Raw genomic sequence first — 22691 nt, forward strand, 5'->3', positions numbered from 1 at the left:
AAAATTATATATTTTTTGTCTGACATTTTTTAGCTTGTCCCGCCCTGTATAGTTTGCAAAGTTATAGTATACAAAGCTGTTTTTAAAATGTATACAATCCTCTAAAAAAAAGTCAGGACCATTTTGCTTGCTTTATGGTCAGTGCTGCCAGCCGCAAAGTTCATTTCTTGGTATTTAGATAATTAATTTACCAAGTTGGCAAGATTGAATTTAGCTTGTTTTTATTGCTCTTTTGTTTCCTGTTGTAATAAAACATGAATGTTCTCTACATGAATATTGCAGTCTTGATATTTAGGACACATTATTATTGATGGTACTTTTCAATAGCCTTTGCTTTAGAGTGACATGGGTAATGTGATGTATAGTGCCCATAGATAGTATCCACCTGTGCACATTTTGTTGTCTTAGTCCCTGGACTTTCAATGCAATAAATTACACCATGGCTAAGTGTCAAAGTCTGGATGGCAATTTCTCTTGACTACAATTCCAGGCAAACGTTATGTGCTAGTTATCCAATAGCTTAGGTAGCTTGAATACAAATATGATCTCTGACAAAGAGCCATGAGGCTGAAACATTGGCACAAAATAAACAAGTGACTTTGCAAGTACAGTGTGTGAGAACATATTTTCTTTTAATTATTCTTTGATTTTTCCTATCCACCTGCTAAGCAATCCCAAGAAGTGCATTTCAGTTTTACAGGGGTCGCGTTAGAGTTCAGAAATCTGCATTTTCAAAACGCTGACCTCCCTGAAAAAAAACTATAAAATGTCCATTTGTGAATTCTCATCCATGTGAAGTGCAACTGAATCACAAAATTAGTATAATGCCGAGCAGAAATTACAATAAGAAGCATTTTAGATCTGCGTTTACAAAAAGCAGCAATATATTTCTTAGGTGCTTTTATAAAAAAACATGCATGGAAAAATGTAGAATTCTGCATTAACGCAACCCCTGCTTGTAGGTTATTGTTTTGCCAAAAGGTGCATTTCTCTCCAGGTGTAAGGTCTTTAGCAGACGGAAGCAGGATTTCCTCTATTTTTCATGCTTAAAACATATGGATGGTTTATGCAGTGATGTGTAGTGTTGGATTTACCCCTAACCTAATACTTTAACCTAACCAAAATCGGGGAGTAGCTGGGATGTTGATCCATCCATGCACTATTTTTCCCATCTCAGGTGTTTTATTAGTCACCCAGACACCTATCAGGCTAAAGCGCATATCAGAGTCCAAAACATCTATGCGTCCGCACAGCAGTTTTCTAGAATATTGGACCATTGGCGTTCATACTTTTCGAATTCTCAGTGCAGCTCAAGCAATTGCTCCAACCGTCGCCACATTCAAATCAATAGGACGTCGAGCTGCATTGGTTGGGAATTTTAGGGGGGTGCACGACGGGGGCTGTACGCGGATGGTGGTCTCTAAGCTGCGTAACTATATCACAATGTGGTCCTGTACCATCGCAGCTCCGGCCTCTGAATTATGCGTAACCTGTCTGCTCTTCCTCTTTGCAGTGTTAAACCAGCTGCCCCTGCCATCCCCTCTCCCCGCAACCACCACTAAGAGTCTGCTGTTCAATGGGAGGATCGCGGAGGAGGTCAACTGTCTGCTGGCCTGCCGGGATGAGAACCTGGTGTCCCAGCTGGCTCACAGCCTCAACCAGGTTTCCACAGAGCACATGTGAGTACCCTCATCACCGCACACCTTTCAACACTAGGGGTCACAACCGCTGATAAGAGTGTGAGCAGTTGTCTCTTATTATGAGCCACAGTTGCATTAGTTGATTTTCCCCCCTTCCATTACAGAGAGCTGAAGGATAACCTGGGCAGTGATGACCCGGAGGGAGACGTGCCTGTGCTGCTGCAGACAGTGCTGTCTAGGAACCCCAACATCTTCAGGGAGAAAAGTAAGTTAGCCCAATACTGGGTTCAGGGTGGTAAGGAGTGAGTGCCTCTGACTCTGCACTGGATGGCCTAACACAGCGCTGACTGTGTCTCTGCCTCTTAGGGCCTTGATTTGTTGTCCTCAGTAACATTTTCTGGGTCTAATGTGTTGTGTGAGTCAAACCCGCTTCTTGAGGCGTTGCAAGGCAAGCTTTGCTGTCTATCATTTTTAGAGTTTGCGCCGTACTTGTAGCTTGAAAAGAGTTTGTGGTGGATTTAGTTGGCATCTTGATTGCCTTGAGTATACTTGATAGACATTTAATTGCTTAGTGATATATAGCACTGTTGGGCAGTAGGGTTGGACGATGTCAATCTTTAACCTATCGTGATTATGTACTCACAAAACATTGTGATATACGGTGGTATGGCCTCTTATTGGCCAACCAAAATGTATATAAAATATAAAAGAAACATCTGTTAAAACCAACATTGGGCTAATAGCATGAAATCGGATGCTACTATTTAGGGCTGGGAATGGCCAGGGACCTCACTATACGATTTTGCCATGATACTTAGGTGCCGATATGTATTGCAATTGTCACGATTCTAAACTCAGCAAAAAAAGAAACATCCCCTTTTCAGGACCCTGTCTTTCAAAGATAATTCGTAAAAATCCAAAGAACTTCACAGATCTTCATTGTAAAGGGTTTAAACACTGTTGCCCATGCTTGTTCAATGAACCATAAACAATTAATGAACATGCACCTGTGGAACGGTTGTTAAGACACTAACAGTTTACAGGCGGTAGGCAATTAAGGTCACAGTTATGAAAGCTTAGGACACTAAAGAGGCCTTTCTACTCTACTGACTGAAAAACACCAAAAGAAAGATGCCCAGGGTCCCTGCTCATTTGCGTGAACGTGCCTTAGGCATGCTGCAAGGAGGCATGAGGACTGCAGATGTGGGCAAGAAATTGCCATATCCGTACAGTGAGATGCCTAAGACAGGGAGGCAGGACGGACAGCTGATCGCCCTCGCAGTGGCAGACCACGTGTAACAACACCTGTGCAGGATCGGTACATCCGAACATCACACCTGCGGGACAGGTACAGGATGGCAACAACAACTACCCGAGTTACACCAGGAACGCACAATCCGTCCATCAGTGCTCAGACTGTCCGCAATAGGCTGAGAGAGGCTGGACTGAGGGCTTGTAGGGCTGTTGTAAGGCAGGTCCTCACCAGACATCACTGGCAACAACGTCACCTATGGACATAAACCCACCGTCGCTGGACCAGACAGGACTGGGAAAAAGTTCTCTCACTGATGAGTCACGGTTTTGTCTCACCAGGAGTGATGGTCGGATTCACGTTTTTCGTCGAAGGAATGAGCGTTACACCGAGGCCTGTACTCTGGTGCGGGATCGATTTGGAGGTGGAGGGTCCATCATGGTCCGGGGCGATGTCACAGCATCATCGGACTGAGCTTGTTGTCATTGCAGGCAATCTCAACACTGTGCGTTACAGGGAAGACATCCTCCTCCCTCATGTGGTACCCTTCCTGTAGGCTCATTCTGACATGACCCTCCAGCATGACGATTCCATACTGCTCATTCTGTGAGTAATTCCCTGCAAGACAGGAATGTCAGTGTTCTGCCATGGCCAGCGAAGAGCCTGGACGTCTGGGACCTGTTGGATCGGAGGGTGAGGGCTAGGGCCATTCCCCACAGAAATGTACGGGAACTTGCAGGGGCCTTGGTGGAAGAGTGGGGTAACATCTCACAGCAAGAACTGGCAAATCTGGTGCAGTCCATGAGGAGGAGATGCACTGCAGTACTTAATGCAGCTGGTGGCCACACCAGATACTGACTTACTTTTGAGTTTGAACCCCCCTTTTGTTCAGGGACACCACTCAATTTCTGTTAGTCACATGTCTGTGGAACTTGTTCAGTTTGTCTCAGTTGTTGAATCTTGTTCTGTTCATACAGATATTTACACATGTTAAGTTTGCTGAAAATACAGACAGACAAATACAGACAAATGACAGTGAAAGGACGTTTATTTTTTTGCTGAGTTTATATGTATTGTGGTTTTATAGTAATTTGATGTTCCAAACATTGCTAACGATATGTCTGCTGCAGAGAGACGAGAGAGCATGAGAAAATTAGTTTTGATCAATCATTGAATTGAAAGTCCTGAAAACATGTTGGCTCACTATTTAGAAAGAAGATGGAGAAAAATCTATAGGATGAAAAATACTGGAGTTTCAGTGCAGTTACAGCCAACTAGCACTAGCTAATGTTACCAAGTAAAACAAATTATATATATATATACACTGCTCAAAAAAATAAAGGGAACACTTAAACAACACAATGTAACTGCACAAATGCACATTTGTGGCCTGCTGGAGGTAATTTTGCAGGGCGCTGTCAGTGCACCTCCTTGCACAAAGGCGGAGGTAGCGGTCCTGCTGCTGGGTTGTTGCCCTCCTACGGCCTCCTCCACGTCTCCTGATGTACTGGCCTGTCTCCTGGTAGCGCCTGCATGCTCTGGACACTACGCTGACAGACACAGCAAACCTTTTTGCCACAGTTCGCATTGATGTGCCATCCTGGATGAACTGCACTACCTGAGCCACTTGTGTGGGTTGTAGACTCCGTCTCATGCTACCACTAGAGTGAGAGCATCGCCAGCATTCAAAAGTGACCAAAACATCAGCCAGGAAGCATAGGAACTGAGAAGTGGTCTGTGGTCAACACCTGCAGAATCACTCCTGTTTTGGGGGGTGTCTTGCTAATTGCCTATAATTTCCACCTTTTGTCTATTCCATTTGCACAACAGCATGTGAAATTTATTGTCAATCAGTGTTGCTTCCTAAGTGGACAGTTTGATTTCACAGAAGTGTGATTGACTTGGAATTACATTGTGTTGTTGAAGTGTTCCCTTTATTTTTTTGAGCAGTGTACATACTTTTCCCCCTTTAGTATCAATATAATATTTTTTTCCCCTATCACTACAACAACTGGAAGAATCATGATGAAAGATAATGTTGTTGAAAGCCTAGGCAGAGGCACATGATGGAGCAAAGTGACAGTCAACAGTACAGTATTGAGTTAGGTTTTATATCTACCTTCTTCAGATCTAGATAATAATGCCTTTATTTGCCTCATCCTCCTTAAGGGTAGGTAGCATAAATGTAATCAAATTTAACGTATGGATTTGCATTAGTATATGAATCAAAAGTCGCAATGTAAAGTTACACCTCACTTTTCGAGTTATGACATAAAACTGATCAGAATTCCGAAGACATGTCGGAAAATGTTTTTCAGAGGTCTGGTTTAATATGGAGGACCCGACAAGCCACCCTATTCCCTATAACGTAAACTCCAACAGCAATAACTTCAAATGTATAACTTCAAATTAAACCAATTTTCAGCCAAGTTACCATCAAATACTTGAATTTATTGTAACAAATCAACTTGCAAGTTTGCTAACCAACTAGCCTGCTAACGTTAGCCCTACTAGCCTGCTAACGTTAGCCCTACTAGCCTGCTAACGTTAGCCCTACTAGCCTGCTAACGTTAGCCCTACTAGTCTGCTAACATTAGCCCTACTAGCCTGCTAACGTTAAGTTATCACAGCATGAGTCAGCCAGTTGCTATCAACACCTAGTTTACAGCTACATTAAAGTAAACTAATGTTTTGTAAAAACATAACGTCATCTAACCAGTTATCAAAGAATGTTATCAACGATTGTTAGCTGGCTAAGTGCATATAGCTATCTAGCCAGCCAGGTAACGTTAGCCACTTAGCTAACTAGCTATTTGCCTATCCAACCACCAAGCCTGCTAACAACTGAAGACCAGATAGAACACAACTAACAAAGATAGAACACAACTAACAAACACAAACTAAACGGCAGATCAAAAGCAAAGAGAGAGCAGAGACTTAGATTGATGTCTGAGGCCCAATCGAAGGTAAAAACATTTAAAAGAGTGCAGGCTGAGTTGGCTACCAAAGCGAGGGGAGGCTGGCGCTTCACCGGGCCGAGGGAGAGTCAGTGAGGGAAATCATATGTCTATAATGAGAAAAATCCAAAGTAGATTTGATGTCAGTCATCTAGTGCTCCAGCACTAAGCCAAGGTTGAAAATGTTACAAAACTTGCATAGCCTACTTCACAGAGAACATGTCAAAGTTGACAAAACAAAAAGAACAGATAAGGTACTACATACACAATTAGAGCAAGTAGCTATGATTTTCTTTCGTTTTGAGCCCATGGCAAGAAGACACCAGAGCCTGCCGTGCTAACAGGTTCAAAGTCTGAAGAGCATGAGAATGCTAACGTTAGCCAGCTTGAGCTAGTTACCGAGCTAGCATATGAACTAACATATGACGTTGAGAAATAGCACATTGTGGGTAGTTTAGTTCAGAAGATATCCGGAAAGATATCTGGAAATAAGTTGATAAATATCTAATAACCCAAAAACATAACTATGTTTGTAGTTTTATCAAATCCAATCAAATTGTATTTGTTACATGCGCTGATTACAACATGTGTAGATCTTACCGTGAAATGCTTACTTACAAGCCCTTAACCAACCATGCAGTTCAAGTAATAGAGTTAAGAAAATATTTACTAAATCAACTTTTATTGGTTACATACACATATTTAGCTGATGTTATTGCGGGTCTAGTGAAATGCTTGTACCACTTAAGTGAAATATAATAAAAGTAACACAATAAAATAACAATAACGAGGCTATATACAGGGGGTACCAGGTCAATATGCGGGAGTACAGGTTAGTCGAGGTGATTTGTACATGCAGAGATAATGAACAGCGAGTAGTAGCAGTGTAAAAACAAAGGGGGTCAATGTAAATAGTCCGGGTGGCCATTTGATTACCTGTTCAGCAGTCTTATGGCTTGGTGGTAGAAGCTGTTAAGGAGCCTTTTGGACCTAGACTTGGTGCTCCGGTACTGCTTGCCGTGCGGTAGCAGAGAGAACAGTCTATGACTTGGGTGACTGGAGTCTTTGTCAATTTTTTGGGCCTTCCTCTGATACCGCCTAGTATATAGCTCCTGGATGGCAGGAAGCTTGGCTGTACGCACTACCCTCTGTAGCGCCTTACGGTCGGATCCCGAGCAGTTGCTATACCAGGCTGTGATGATACCGGTCAGGATGCTCACGATGGTTTAGTTGTAGAACTTTTTGAGGATCTGGGGACCCATGACATCTTTTCAGTCTCCTGAGAGGGAAAAGGTGTTGTCGTGCCCTCTTCATGACTTTCTTGGTGTGTTTGGACCATGATAGTTTGTTGGTGATGTGGACACCAAGGAACTTGAAACTCTCGACCCGCTCCACTATAGCGCCGACAATGTTAGTGGTGGCCTGTTCGGCCCTCCTTTTCCTGTAGTCCACGATCAGGTCCTTTGTCTTTCTCACATTAAGGTAATCACATTATGACTACAACTAAGTTACCACGTCTTTGACCACACTGTGTGCTATTGTTTGTTCTACTTCTCATAAAGTTGTGATTGAAAATACCTTGGGCCTATAGATTTGTCATTGTTCTTTTTTGAAAGTGGCAACTTTAGGACAACAGTACAGTTTTTGGGAAATAGGCTAATGTTCATAACTTTCATTTGTCCTAAAGCTTTTATGATAGGCCTAGTCGGAGGCTGCTGAGGAGAGGACGGTTCATAATAATGGCCGGAATGGAGTACAATGGAATGGCATCAAACACATGGATACCACCAATTCTGCTCCAGCCATTACCACAAGCCCGTCCTCCCCAATTAAGGTGCCACCAACCTCCTGTGGAAGGAGGATAGGTTATCAGCCTAAGTTTTTAAACAGCTCGACACAAGATAGTTGAGTGTCTGTAAAAAAATAAATTAATAGCCTAGCTTTACGCTATAGGCAAAGGCCCATGCATCCAACATTAAAGAGATAAACAATATTTTCTGACTGAACATTTTGTGCTGCTTTGTTGGAATTCTCTGCTCTGTCTACTAGACATGAAAGAGTAGGCTATATTCCTTGGCCAATTCAAATCAAATGGGGATTGGGACAAAAAGGGAAATTAAGCTTTTAAAATAACAAGCCGGAGAACAGACTGTCCACTGCAAAAGGCCCATTATCATCCGACATTGGAGAGGTGAGAGCGAGAGAAAAAATAGGGTATTTCCATGTAAAAGGACCCATGAGCATGTGAAGTTAATAGGAGCATGTCAAATGAAAGCTAAGAGTGTATATTTTGGAAAATGAAGGCATAGATGCATTTAACAATTTTCCATCTTAAAAATTAGGTTTAAGTAAAGGCTTTGATTTCTGGATAAACAGATGGAAAAGGGGTCTTAGAAAACATCTACCAGAAAATGTATTAAAAGGTATCACAAATACATCAAAACACAATGATGTTGACGTAAAGACCCCTGCCAACTAATATTTAACACATATTTAGTTTTGGAGAAATTGTTTACCATCTGTAAGTTTAACGCTGCAATATGTAACTTGTTGGGCGACCTGACAAAATTCATATATCTTTAAGGTATTTTCTCTCCCTGATGAGGATAGAGGACAATGAAGTAACAAGTAATGGTAGACCTACCAGTTACTGATATAAATTTTGTTGATGAATTATTAAGTGATTCAAACATGGAAGTCCGTTACCAATCTGTATAGGAATTACTGCCACTGAATTGGCTACAATGGGAAATCACAATAGTCACTAATCACAGTTGGGTCATCTGCTACTGTCCTCCCTTCCGCTGGCATACTGTTATGTTCAGCTCATAACTGTTTTCTTTCTTTCTGTTGTCTGGTGGTCAAACCAAGTGTGTTAAAACAGTCTGAGTCTGGACAACCCCTCCCCCGCTCTCTCTATGCCTCTCACTTTCAAGTTAATGTCACCTCTCCCAGCTCTTACTGACTGACACCTACCCATGAGCCCCCTCTCTTTCCATTTACTCTAACCGGTATCCTCACCCACTGAACACTGACCGACACCGGACGTCCATAGACTTTGAAAAGTAGTATAAATTTGGACAGCCCACCCTGGTCTTGATGTTACAGTCCACAGACGGACAGGACTGGACCAAATCTGAACCTATCATAGACTTATGTTTCACATTTTTGGATAGCACAGTGAATAGTAGAGCACAGTACAACACAGTACTGTACAGTGTGTAGAGTACAATACAATACAATACAGTAGAGTATAGTATATTGTACTGAACTATACTCTACTGCAGTGGTTCTCAACTTGTTTTGCCTCACGAAAAATTATCAGAAAATACAATCTGTAAAACAATTTTTAATGCTATATTGATAGTAAATGTAGCAATTAAATGACAAGGGAGCATTCCCACCTCTTTCATTGTCAATAATAACATTTTGCCCATATTCTTGATGAAGAATGTTAGCAAGCTCACTGGTTTGAGACCACAAAAATAGCGCTGCTAATAGCTCAATATTGAAAATACTGTGATTTTAAGTTTTTAAATGATTTGAAAATCTAAATTGATTATCATTTATACACACTTTCTACCATAAGTTGTTTAAGTTCGGACCGGAGAATTTATTCATTGTAATAAATGAAAAATCGAATATATGTATATTTATATATTTCTTTACTCGGACATCCTCGATCCATTCAAGACCTCGGTTGCGACCCACCAGTTGAGAATCGCTGCTCTATTGAGCTCTGATGTCCAAACTTGTGGAACATGAGTAGCATTGATATGTATAATTATTACATTTCTGTTTAGTGTTTAGACCCATGATGTACTGTTATTCCGTTACTGGGTGTAAATCCACTTCACTTACTGTAGTTGAATAACAAAAATATATTTTTTACCTCAAGGTGTCATGTCATAGCTGACCCCATTCTTTCTGCAGACATCTTTGAATCTTAATTCGGAGTAGGGCTGGGCGGTATACAGTATTTTACCATATACCGGTTTTTATGCACGGACCGGTTTGAGTTTTTACTTTACCTTCTATAACAGTATTTGACTGTTTGGTTTGTTAAATATGATACGCCGTGTGTAACGTCCATTTTTGTAGTTTACTCCGCTACTTGAGTCATCCCTCCCCTCTTTCTCTTTCTCCATGCCGCTTTCCACACAGACCTAGTCCCACCCCCTGTCACTCAAGGATTGCATTTGTTGTTGCTTGACCACGAGACACTTTCGTTCAGTCTGCATGGTCATGTTGATGACAACGATGTTGTTTCCACTTTGATCTTAACATAAATCCACAAGCGTTCTATAATTACAATATTAGTTTGTGTTTCTCACATCTGCAAACAGCTAGTTTGAATTTTCTTAGCAAGTTAAGCCAAATCGTGTTAGCCACTAATGCTAGTCAGCTGGCTAAAAGTACTGAGTCAAACGTAGCTAGCTAATACAGCCTTTGATACCAGTACTGGTGGAGGCTTAAATCAGCATGTTGTTTGTGCAACAGTATCTTCTAAATCAAAGAGGAAAGGCAAAGCATGAATATGTTGGCTATATGAATAAATATTTAATGTAGCCAAAGATTATAGGGTCCCCTAGAACATCACTTTGGTTCCTACCCGGTCACAATAACTTGTCCATGGCATTTTCATTCGTTGTCATGTCAAACAACACTGTATTCAAAGTGCCCACTATTATTTCTATTTTAACTATAGAATTATAATAAACATTCTATTTCCATGATTCCAAAAGTTCACCTAAGTGTTTTGATCTAAATCGCAATATTTGGTTAAAATAAGGCCTAGTATTTTTGCCCATATCATGGCAGTGTGGAAATTATCTCAAATGAGTGCAGGAAATGCAGAAATTGATGGAAATGCAGGAAATTATTTTAGGTTGAATTGAATAGTATAAAACAATCCGAATGGAGAAATACCCATTTCAAATCATTTAGAATATATTTATTGCCACCCTAGGGTCACGCACTACTCATAAAGCAAATTTAGAACTTTTAATTAATCAAAAACATAAAATACCGTCAACAGTTTGAAAAATACCATGATATGATATTTTGGACATATTGCCCTGCCCTAATTCGGAGCAGATATTTAAAGAGTTTTTGGGAAATGGGGTTTTACTGTAATTCTGTTACCGAAGTTTGCATCTGCACAGTTCTTCCACTAAATTCGTTTTTGTAAATGTGTCTGTGGAAATTGTTTAAAGTAGTCCTTGTGCATAGAGTTGTATGGTTTGTTGAACTTTGAAATCAATCTTTTTTGTTTGGCATACATTTTAAAGTGAAAAAACCCCAGAGTCAAATCGTAATTCCGTTATCGTGGAATTGACCATAAACTTTTGGCCTCCTATCTGACATTCAGCTTTGTTGCTCTCCGCTCTGTCTACAATCTACATGGTTCTCTTGCATTATGTTAATAGTCTGCCTACCACATATTTATTGAAATAGGCTATGGCAAATAGAAATAGGCCATATGGTATGTCGTCTGGCTCTGCAATGCCCTAAAGTGCTAGCTTTACTGCACGGTATCAGTCAAGATCAAATAGGCTAAACTATCATCTGTCACATCACAATGTCGTCACCATCGACGATGACTCAAGCATCGTTGATTTACGATTCTGTTGTAATATTGCCCAACACTATTGGACAGTGCAAGAAGCGATTTCAGACAGCGATACCAGCGGTCCTGAGAGCTAGAGAGAATCTGGTGACAAACTGGTGTCTTGTTGCTGGTGCTATGGGAGAATAGTGTTGTCTGCACTGGTGGTTGGGGTGAATTGTGTATGCACAGACAGTTGAGGCTGGTGCTAGCAGTGTTTTCTATAAGCGCCGGCTGTCAATAAGACTCATTGTCAGCCAGCCACTTTCCACTTCATAAATTAACAAGGCAACAGTAAACATGTTGTGCCCCACAAATTATGAAGCCCGCCCCCTTGGGCCATTTAGTGGAATTTTTTAAATGCAGGATCTCTTTTGCAAGACTCATCGTTTACCCAAATCTTGTCAAAATCGAGCCAGTGTTGTCTGAGATATTGTGTGGGTTAGCTACACTCATCCCTGAGTATGTGTGCCAAATGTAATCACTCTGAGTTAAACAGATCAAGAGATATAAACATGTACCATTATGTCGCCACCATATGGACGAAATGATTGTTCTTGCATATGTTGGGTCTTGACAGTGTTTGCAACTTGTGTACCAATGGTTGGTTACAATACAAATGTCCTTGACTGATTTATGTGCTAGACCACGTGAATGTTTATTGTTTTAGAAAATATTGCGTCGACAGAGTGCGAGACCTTTGGCCATAGATGCCACATATCTAGTTTCATGCAGATCGGTCATTCAGTGCCAGAAGTGTAGCATTTTAAGTGTTTTTCATAAAATTCTAAATGATGGGTGCCAGATGCAAATGTGTTCCTTGTGAGGAGAGGGACCTACAGTGCATTCGGAAAGTATTCAGACCCCTTGACATTTTGTTACGTTACAGCCTTATTCTAAAATGTATTAAAAACATTTTTTCCATCATCAATCTACGTACAATACCCCATAATGGCAAAGCAAAAACACATTTTTAGAAATTTAAACAAATGTATTAAATAAAAGAAAACCGAAATATCACATTTACATAATTATTCAGACCCTTTACTCAGTACTTTGTTGAAGCACATTTGGCAGTGATTAAATCTTTGAGTCTTCTTGGGTATGACGCTATAAGCTTGGCACACCTGTATTTGGGGAGTTTCCCCCATTCTTCTCTGCAGATCCTCTCAAGCTCTGTCAGGTTGGATGGGGAGCATTCAGGTCTCTCCAAGATGTTCGATTGGGTTCAAGTCTTGGCTCTGGCTGGACCACTCAAGGACATACAGAGACTTGTCCCAAAGCCACTCCTGTGTTGTCGTGGCTGTGTGCTTAGGGTCATTGTCCTGTTGGAAAGTGAACCTTCGCCCCATTCTGAGGTCTTGAGCACTCTGGAGCAGGTTTTCATCAAGGATCTCTCTGTGCTTTGCGCCGTTCATCTTTCCTCCAAACCAGTGTTTCCTCTGGAAAATGTGTTAGCTGTGTGGGGAAACTTAGCGGGGGTCGGGGAGGTCCCCCTCAAAACAAAATATATATAAGTACTGAAAATATTGGTTCTAGTGACTTAATAAAAAAGAAACCCTCTGAAATATAATTTCCATTCCCATAAATTAGCTCAATAACGTATTGGTAAAATTATTATAGTATACAGGATGCAATTTAGGGTTGAGTGCTGCAGCTATATAAAGAAACACAACAGAGACCTTCTTTCTGAAATATAAAAGTTTATCTTGACAAAATTTACAGAGGACAATTTGACTGAGCATGAGTTGATTTGATTTGAATTAGAGCCAACTAATTCATGTTTATCACAAAAGGAGGGCGTTGGAAATCTCTCCAGGTTTTGACAAAAACCTAGTTCTGACATAGTTTACAGCCTTTGTCAGAGCACTTTATTCTTCTGGGCTTTTGGAAAAACATTTCCAACGCCCTCCGGTAATTGAGCTCCTTGATGGGGGGGGGGGGGGGGGGGGCATTGATGGAGAGCTGCATGCAGGCGGCAAGATGCTCTCCCTGCAGTCTGTTCCTCAAATATTTTTTGACCTGAAATAACAGAAAGAATAAGAAGAGAAGGGGGAGGGACTAAGAGGATCTACTTTCACATTTAAATGTAATTGTTTCTTCATGGCTTGGTTTTTGCTCTGACATGCACTGTCAACTGTGGGACCTTATATAGACAGGTGTGTGCCTTTCCAAATCACGTTCAATCAATTGAATTTACCACAGGTGGACTCCAAGTTCAAGGATGATCAATGGAACCAGGATGCACCTGAACTCAAGTTTGAGTCTCATAGCTATGAGTCTGAATACTTATGGAAATACGGTATTTCTGTTTTCTATTTTTAATACATTTGCATTATGATAATTTTAAAATCCATTTTAGAATAAAAATGTGGGAAGGGGTCTGAATACTTTCTGAATGCACTGTATGTACTAAATTTCATGACTTTAGGTCAAACGGGGTGAGTGGCGTGACCTTTCAACGTTTGCATTTTCAATGTCTTGTTATAGCGCCACATCTGTCCAATCGCTGTACTTTTGTAAATGCTAGATCTCTATGGCAAGACTCAACATTCACCCAAGTTTAGCTAAAATCGGGCCAGTGCTGTCATTGATTTCACGTGCGTCTAATGCCCTGTACACATCGTGACGCATTTCATTACGCAATACATCATCTTCACAGAGTCTTGCCCAGCTACTGAACGGACAAGTGTTTATTTATTTTTATTTCACCTTTATTTAAACAGGTCGGCCAGTTAAGAACAAGTTTTCATTTACAACTGCGACCTGGCCAAGATAAAGCAAAGCAGTGCGCCAAAAAACAACACAGTTACACATGGGATAAGCAAACGTACAGTCAATAACACAATAGAAAAATCTATGTACAGTGTGTGCAAATGTAGTACGATTAGGGAGGTAAGGCAATAAATAGGCCATAGTGGCGAAATAATTACAATTTAGCATTAACACTGGAGTGATAGATGTGCAGATGATGATGTGCAAGTAGAGATACTGGGGTGCAAAAGAGCAACAAAAAAATAAATAACAATATGGGGATGAGTTAGTTGGGTTTGCTATTTACAGACGGGCTATGTACAGGTACAGTGATCGGTAGGCTGCTCTGACAGCTGATGCTTAAAGTTAGTGAGGGAGATATAAGTCTCCAGCTTAAGTGATTTTTGCAATTCGTTCCAGTCGTTGGTAGCAGAGAACTGGAAGGATAGGCGGCCAAAGGGGGTGTTGGCTTTGGGGATGACCAGTGAAATATACAGTTGAAGTTTACATACACCTTAGCCAAATACATTTAAACTCTGCTTCACAATTCCTGACATTTAATCCTAGTTAAAATTCCCTGTCTTAGGTCAGTTAGGATCACCGCTTTATTTTAAGAATGTGAAATGTCAGAATGATAGTAGAGAGAGTGATTTATTTCAGATTTTATTTCTTTCATCACATTCCCAGTGGGTCAGAAGTTTACATACACTCAATTAGTATTTGGTAGCATTGCCATTAAATTGTTTAACTTGGGTCAAACGTTTCAGGTAGCATCCACAAGCTTCCCACAATAAGTTGGGTGAATTTTGGCCCGTTCCTCCTGACAGAGCTGGTGTAACTGAGTCAGGTTTGTAGGCTACTTTGCTCGCACACGCCTTTTCAGTTATGCCCACAAATGTTCTATGGGATTGAGGTCAGGGCTTTGTGATGGCCACTCCAATACCTTGACTTTGTTGTCCTTAAGCCATTTTGCCACAACTTTGGAAGTATGCTTGGGGTCATTGTCCATTTGGAAGACACATTTGCGACCAAGCTTTAACTTCCTGACTGATGTCTTGAGATGTTGCTTCAATATATCCATATCATTTTCCCTTCCTCATGAAGCCATCTATTTTGTGAAGTGCACCAGTCCCTCTTGCAGCAAAGCACTCCCACAACATGATGCTGCCACTCCCGTGCTTCACGGTTGGGATGGTGTTCTCCAACTTTGCAAGCCTCCCTCTTTTCCTCCAAACATAACAATGGTCATTATGGCCAAACAGTTCTATTTTTGTTTCATCAGACCAGAGGACATTTCTCCAAAAAGTATGATCTTTGTCCCCATGTGCAGTTGCAAACTGTAGTCTGGCTTTTTTATGGCGGTTTTGGAGCAGTGTCTTCTTCCTTACTGAGCGGCCTTTCAGGTTATGTTGATATAGGACTCGTTCTACTGTGGATATAGAGACTTTTGTACCGGTTTCCTCCAGCATCTTCACAAGGTCCTTTGCTGTTGTTCTGGGATTGATTTGCACTTTTCACACCAAAGAACATTCATCTCTAGGAGACCAAACGCGTCTCCTTCCTGAGCGGTATGACGGCTTCGTGGTCCCATGGTGTTTATACTTGCGTGCTATTGTTCAGATGAATGTGGTACCTTCAGGCGTTTGGAAATTGCTCCCAAGGATGAACCAGACTTGTGGAGGTCAACAAATCTTGGCTGATTTTCTTTTGATTTTCCCATGATGTCAAGCAAAGAGGCACTGAGTTTGAAGGTGGGCCTTGAAATACATCCACAGCTACACCTCCAATTGACTCAAATTATGTCAATTAGCCTATCAGAAGCTTCTAAAGCCATTTTCTGGAATTTTCTGGAATTTTCCAAGCTGTGTAAAGGCACAGTCAACTTAGTGTATTAAAACTTCTGACCCACTGGAATTGTGATACAGTGAATTATAAGTGAAATAATCTGTATGTAAACAATTGTTGGAAAAATTGCTTGTGTCATGCACAAGGTAGATGTCCTAATCGACTTACCAAAACTATAGTTTGTTAACAAGAAATTTGTGGAGTGGTTGGAGAACGAGTTTTAATGACTCCAACCTAAGTGTATGTAAACTTTCGACTTCAACTGTACCTGCTGGACCGCGTGCTACGGGTTGGTGTTGCTATGGTGACCAGGGAGCTGAGATATGGCGGAGCTTTACCTAGCAAGGACTTATAGATGACCTGGAGCCAGTGGGTTTGGTGACAAATATGTAGCGAGGGCCAGCCAACAAGAGCATGCAGGCGTGGGTAGTATATGGGGCTTTGGTGACAACACGGATGGCACTATGATAGACTACAACCAATTTGCTGAGTAGAGTGTTGGAGGCTATTTTGTAAATGACATCGTCGAAGTCACGGATCGGTTGGTTGGTCAGTTTTACGGGGCTATGTTTGGCAGCATGAGTGAAGCAGGCTTTGTTGCGAAATAGGAAGCCGATTCTAGATTTAATTTTGGATTTGAGATGCTTAATGTGAGTCTGGAGGGAGAGTTTACAGTCTAACCAGACACCTAGGTATTTGTAGTTGTCCACATATTCTAAGTCAGAACCGTCCAAAGTAGGGATGCTACTCGGGCTGGCGGGTACGGGCAGTTTTACTAGCATTTAAGAGCAGTTGGAGGCCATGGAAGGAGTGTGGTATGGCATTGAAGCTCATTTGGAGATTTGTTAATGCAGTGCCTGGTCAATGAAAACGGCTGCACAGTACTGTCTTTTTATCAATGGAGGTTATAATATCGTTTAGGACCTTGAGCGTGGCTGAGGTGCACCCGTGACCAGCTCGGAAACTAGATTTGATATAGGTCTACAACAGTTTGGGTCTAGAGTGTCTCCCCCTTTGAAGAGGGTGATGACCGCGGAAATGTTCTAATCTTTAGGGATCTCAGACGATACGAAAGAGAGGTTGAACAGGCTAGTATTAGGGGTTGCAACAATTTTGGCGGATAATTTTAGAAAGAGAGGGTCCTGATAGTCCAGCCCTGCTGATTTGTAAGGATCCAGGTTTTGCAGCTCTTTCAGAACATCAGCTATCTGGATTTGGGTGAAGGAGAAGGGGGGGGGGGGGTGCTTGGGCATGTTGCTGCGTGGGTTGCAGAGCTGTTGGTAGGGGTTAGAGGTCGACTGATTTAATTAGGGCCGATTTCAAGTTTTCATAACAATCGGTAATCAGATTTTTAGATGTCGATAACGGCCAATTACATTGCAATCCACGAGGAGACTGCGTGGCAGGCTGACCACCTGTTACCCGAGTGCAGCAAGGAGCCAAGGTAAGTTGCTTGATAGCATTACACTTCTAAAAAACAATCAATCTTAACATAATCACTAGTTAACTACACATGGTTGATGGTATTACTAGTTTAACTAGCTTGTCCTGCATTGCATATAATCAATGCGTAGCCTGTTAATTTATCATCGAATCACAGCCTACTTCGCCAAACGGGTGATGATTTAACAAAAGCGCATTCTTGTCAGGGTATTTGCGGCAGTTTTTGCAATCTGGCTCGTTGCGAACTGTGTGATGACCATTTCTTCCTAACAAAGATCGTAATTAATTTGCCAGAATTTTACATAATTATGACATAACATTGACGGTTGTGCAATGTAAAAGCAATACTTTGGCTCGCCACCCGTTATATAAAATACGTAACGGTTATTTATTTCACTGAAAGGATAAACGTTTAGTTTTTTCGAAATAATAGTTTCCGGATTTGACCATATTAATGACCTATAGCTCGTATTTCTGTGTGTTTATTATATAATAATTAAGTCTATGATTTGATATTTGATAGAGCAGTCTGACTGAGCGGTGGTAGGCAGCAGCAGGCTCATAAGCATTCATTCAAACAGCACTTTCCTGCATTTGCCAGCAGCTCTTCGCAGTGCTTGAAGCACAGCGCTGTTTATGGCTTCAAGCCTATCAACTCCCGAGATTAGGCTGGCAATACTTTATCGCCTATAAGAACACCCAATAGTCAAAGGTACATGAAATACAAATGGTATAGAGAGAAATAGTCCTATAATTCCTATAATAACTACAACTTAAAACTTCTTAACTGGGAATATTGAAGACTCATGTTAAAAGGATCCATCAGCTTTCATATGTTCTCATGTTCTGAGCAAGGAATTTAAACATTAGCTTTTTTACATGGCACATATTGAGCTTTTACTTTCTTCTCCATCTGCATTTTTTTAACCAAAGTGAACATGTTTCATTATTTGAGACTAAATGTATTTTATTTATCAGTTATATTAAGTTAAAATAAAAGTGTTCATTCAGTATTGTTGTAATTGTCATTATTACAAATATATATCTAAAAATCGGCTGATTAGTTGGCATCGTCTTTTTTTTGTCCTCCAATAATCGGTATCGGCGTTGAAAAATCATAATCGGTCGACCTCTAGTAGGGGTAGCCAGGTGGAAAGCATGGCCAGCCATAGAAAAATGGTTATTGAGATTGTCAATTATTGTGGTTTTATCGGAGGTGACAGTGTTTCCTAGCCTCAGTGCAGTGGGCATTTGGGAGGAGGTGCTCTTATTCTCCGTGTATTTTACGGTGTCCCAAAACTTTTTGGAATTGATGCTCCAGGATGCAAATTTCTGTTTGAAAAAGCTATCCTTAGCTTTCCTAACTGAATGTGTATATTGGCTCCTGACTTCCCTGAAAAGTTGCATATCGCGGGGGCTATTCGATGCTAATGTAGTACGCCACAGGATGTTTTTGTGCTGGTCAAGGGCAGTCAAGTTTGGAGCGAACCAAGGGCTATATCTGTTCTTAGTTCTACATTATTTGAATGGGGCATGCTTATTTAAGATGGTGAGGAAAGCACTTTTAAAGAACAACCAGGTATCCTTTACTGACGGGATGAGGTCAGTATCCTTCCAGGATAGGTGTAGTGTTTGTAACGCAAGATGGAGGAGACCCTGTCTCTCGTCAGATCACATTTTTTGGGGGAGATTGCGAAAAATGACCTTTTCATTCAAGACAGGATAAATATATTGTTTCAGGTGATAATAAAACAGAGTGGACTAGATTTCGTTTTTGCCACAATACAGTAAATCGAAAGAGTAGACTACTAGTTTTTCTGACTAGATTACTTATCTACAGCCTTCCCTCAAAGTCCCTCCCACAGTGATTGATTGACAGATCTGAAACCCTATCGACTCTGACTCACAAACATCCTGCCCCTCCCCTGACAATCCCACCCACAGTGATTGATTGACAGGCCAAATTGTTAAAGGGATAATTCACCCAAATTACCCAGCTTGGAACTCCCTGGCTGGCTACTTCTTCAATTTGGATGGCTACTCCATGTACTTACGGAAAACACTGTGCCGGTAGGGATCCACTCTGTACTGTACTGTAGTGAGATTGGGATACAGAGCCAGACTGAATCCTCTGAAGGCGTTACTGGTTCTTGGAACCTCATGTCTGAGATGGTTTGTCATCCACAGTCATGCATATTAGTTTTATAACCTCTGTTCCCGAGCTTCTGTTGCATTCGTCATCATCGGGATAATTTAAATAGCTTATCACTGTCTCTCATGATCTGTTTTTCTTAACGGTTATTTTTTGGTTAAGGACCTTGATTAGGCAAGGTAATTGTGTTATGATGATGACAGACTTGGTGCCGCTCCTTTGTCATCTCTTCCTTCTGAATGACCCAGGCCATTTGCATCTTCTCTTGTGAAATGTCTCACAAATTATGGCCTGACGCTGTGCTGCTGATGCTGTGCAGTTGTTCTCAACAATGAATCAAGCAATATGTTAATTGTACTTCCTTGTAAACTGTTATGTTACTATAACCTCCTGCATTCCGCTGAACTCTTAAAGGGATACTTCCCCAGAGTCGGATGAACTCGTGGAGACCATTTTTATGTCTCTGCCTCCCGTACGAAGGAAGTTAGAGGTTGTTTCGTGAGCCATTGCTAACTAGCATTTATATAATGCAAAGACTGGAAGTCTTCGGGCACAAACCACTCAGATAATTGAGTGAGGATCAGAAAGGATCTCATGCAGTGTCGCTGCTGGAATAACCTTTTAGTCGGGATGTAATGTATTTCGATACAGTTGAAGTCGGAAGTTTACATACACTTAGGTTGGAGTCATTAAAACTCGTTTTTCAACCACTCCACACATTTCTTGTGAACAAACTATAGTTTTGGCAAGTCGGTTAGGACATTTACTTTCTGCATGACACGCAATTTTTCCAACAATTGTTTACAGACAGATTATTTCACTTATAATTCACTGTATCACAATTCCAGTGGGTCAGAAGTTTACATACACTAAGTTGTCTGTGCCTTTAAACAGCTTGGAAAATTCCACAAAACGATGTTATGGCTTTAGAAGCTTCTGATAGGCTAATTGACATCATTTGAGTCAGTTGGAGGTGTACCTGTGGATGTATTTCAAGGCCCACCTTCAAACTCAGTGCCTCTTTGCTTGACATCATGGAAAAATCAAAAGAAATCAGCCAAGACCTCAGGAAAAAAAATTGTAGACCTCCACAAGTCTGGTTCATCCTTGGGAGCAATTTCCAAACGCCTGAAGGTACCACGTTCATCTGTACAAACAATAGTATGCAAGTATAACCACCATGGGACCACGCAGCCATCATAGCGCTCAGGAAGGAGACACATTCTGTCTTCTAGAGATGAACGTACTTTGGGTCAAAAAGTGCAAAGCAATCCCAGAACAACAGCAAAGGACCTTGTGAAGATGCTGGAGGCACCGGTACAAAAGTCTCTATATCCACAGTAAAACGAGTCCTGTATCGACATAACCTGAAAGGCCGCTCAGCAAGGAAGAAGCCACTGCTCCAAAATCACCATTAAAAAAGCCAGACTACAGTTTGCAACTGCACATGGGGACAAAGATCATACTTTTTGGAGAAATGTCCTCTGGTCTGATGAAACAAAAATAGAACTGTTTGGCCGTAATGACCATCGTTATGTTTGGAGGAAAAAGGGGGGGGCTTGCAAGCTGAAGAACACCATCCCAACCGTGAAGCACAGGAGTGGCAGCATCATGTTGTGGGAGTGCTTTGCTGCAGGAGGGACTGGTGCACTTCACAAAATAGATGGCTTCATGAGGAAGGGAAAATGATATGGATATATTGAAGCAACATCTCAAGACATCAGTCAGGAAGTTAAAGCTTGGTCGCAAATGTGTCTTCCAAATGGACAATGACCCCAAGCATACTTCCAAAGTTGTGGCAAAATGGCTTAAGGACAACAAAGTCAAGGTATTGGAGTGGCCATCACAAAGCCCTGACCTTAATCCTATAGAACATATTTGGGCATAACTGAAAAGGCGTGTGCGAGCAAAGTAGCCTACAAACCTGACTCAGTTACACCAGCTCTGTCAGGAGGAATGGTCCTAAATTCACCCAACTTATTGTGGGAAGCTTGTGGATGCTACCTGAAACGTTTGACCCAAGTTAAACAATTTAATGGCAATGCTACCAAATACTAATTGAGTGTATGTAAACTTCTGACCCACTGGGAATGTGATGAAAGAAATAAAATCTGAAATATATAATTCTCTCTACAACTATTCTGACATTTCACATTCTTAAAATAAAGTGGTGATCCTAATTGACCCAAGACAGGGAATTTTTACTAGGATTAAATGTCAGGAATTGTGAAAAACTGTGTTTAAATCTATTTGGCTAAGGGAAATGTAATCTTCCGACTTCAACTGTACGTATCAAATCGTCTTGAAAAGGAAATATGTACATCCCTACCTAATAGTTTTGAGTGAGGTCTTCTATAGCCCACTGATATAAATAGAACACCCCTCTGTCTTGTTCTGGAGGTTTCCTTAGGGCAATTCCATGCTAGCGGAGTGACGCTGATAGTCAGATTTTTTTCTTTAAAGTATATGTCAAACAAAAACCAATGATTGCAAAGTTAAACAAACCATACTACTCTAAGCACACGGGCTGGGGTTGGGCGATATGGCCAAAATATATCACAATATTCGTCAAATGTTAATGTATTTTATGTTTTTTAATAATATAAGTTATAAATATGCTTCATGAGTAGTACATGACCATAGGGTGGAACATATATATTTTTTATTAAGTGGGATTAATTCTCTTCTGTTTATACTGTTCACTCAAACTTCAACCGAAAATTATTTTCAGCATTTTTATAAATTACTGCGTTTTCTGCACTCAATTGTTATCATTTCCACACTGCCACACCTGTTTTGTTTATGCATTCCTTTTTTCAGTGTTTTTTTTCCTTTATCAGAATAACTATTCTTCTCTATAACTAGGTTTCCATCCAATTAACCATAGATTTCCATGTGAAAATTCGAAAATCTGCATAAAACAATGTGCAATTTCTGTACATGATGACGTAGTGCACCTAAAAATAACGGTTGAGGTTAAATTCATATGTGCCGATTGGAAAAATACAAGTTAAATGGGTTTCCATTGCATTTTAATCTG

The 22691-nt window shown here is 40.9% G+C and overlaps 1 protein-coding gene across 4 annotated transcripts in view; it reads left to right on the forward strand.

Annotated features, from left to right (window-relative positions):
- The window catches only part of LOC129814146 (nipped-B-like protein B), a 68072-nt gene that overhangs the window by 8873 nt on the left and 36508 nt on the right, over positions 1-22691 (forward strand). For all 4 annotated transcript variants that reach the window (XM_055866977.1, XM_055866986.1, XM_055866997.1 and 1 more), the window contains exons 3-4: positions 1514-1679; positions 1805-1905. In XM_055866977.1, coding sequence (XP_055722952.1) covers positions 1514-1679; positions 1805-1905 — 267 coding nt within the window. The remainder of the gene's footprint in view (positions 1-1513; positions 1680-1804; positions 1906-22691) is intronic.

Source organism: Salvelinus fontinalis, chromosome 2 (assembly GCF_029448725.1).
Source record: "Salvelinus fontinalis isolate EN_2023a chromosome 2, ASM2944872v1, whole genome shotgun sequence".
Classification (NCBI taxonomy): Eukaryota; Metazoa; Chordata; class Actinopteri; order Salmoniformes; family Salmonidae; genus Salvelinus; species Salvelinus fontinalis.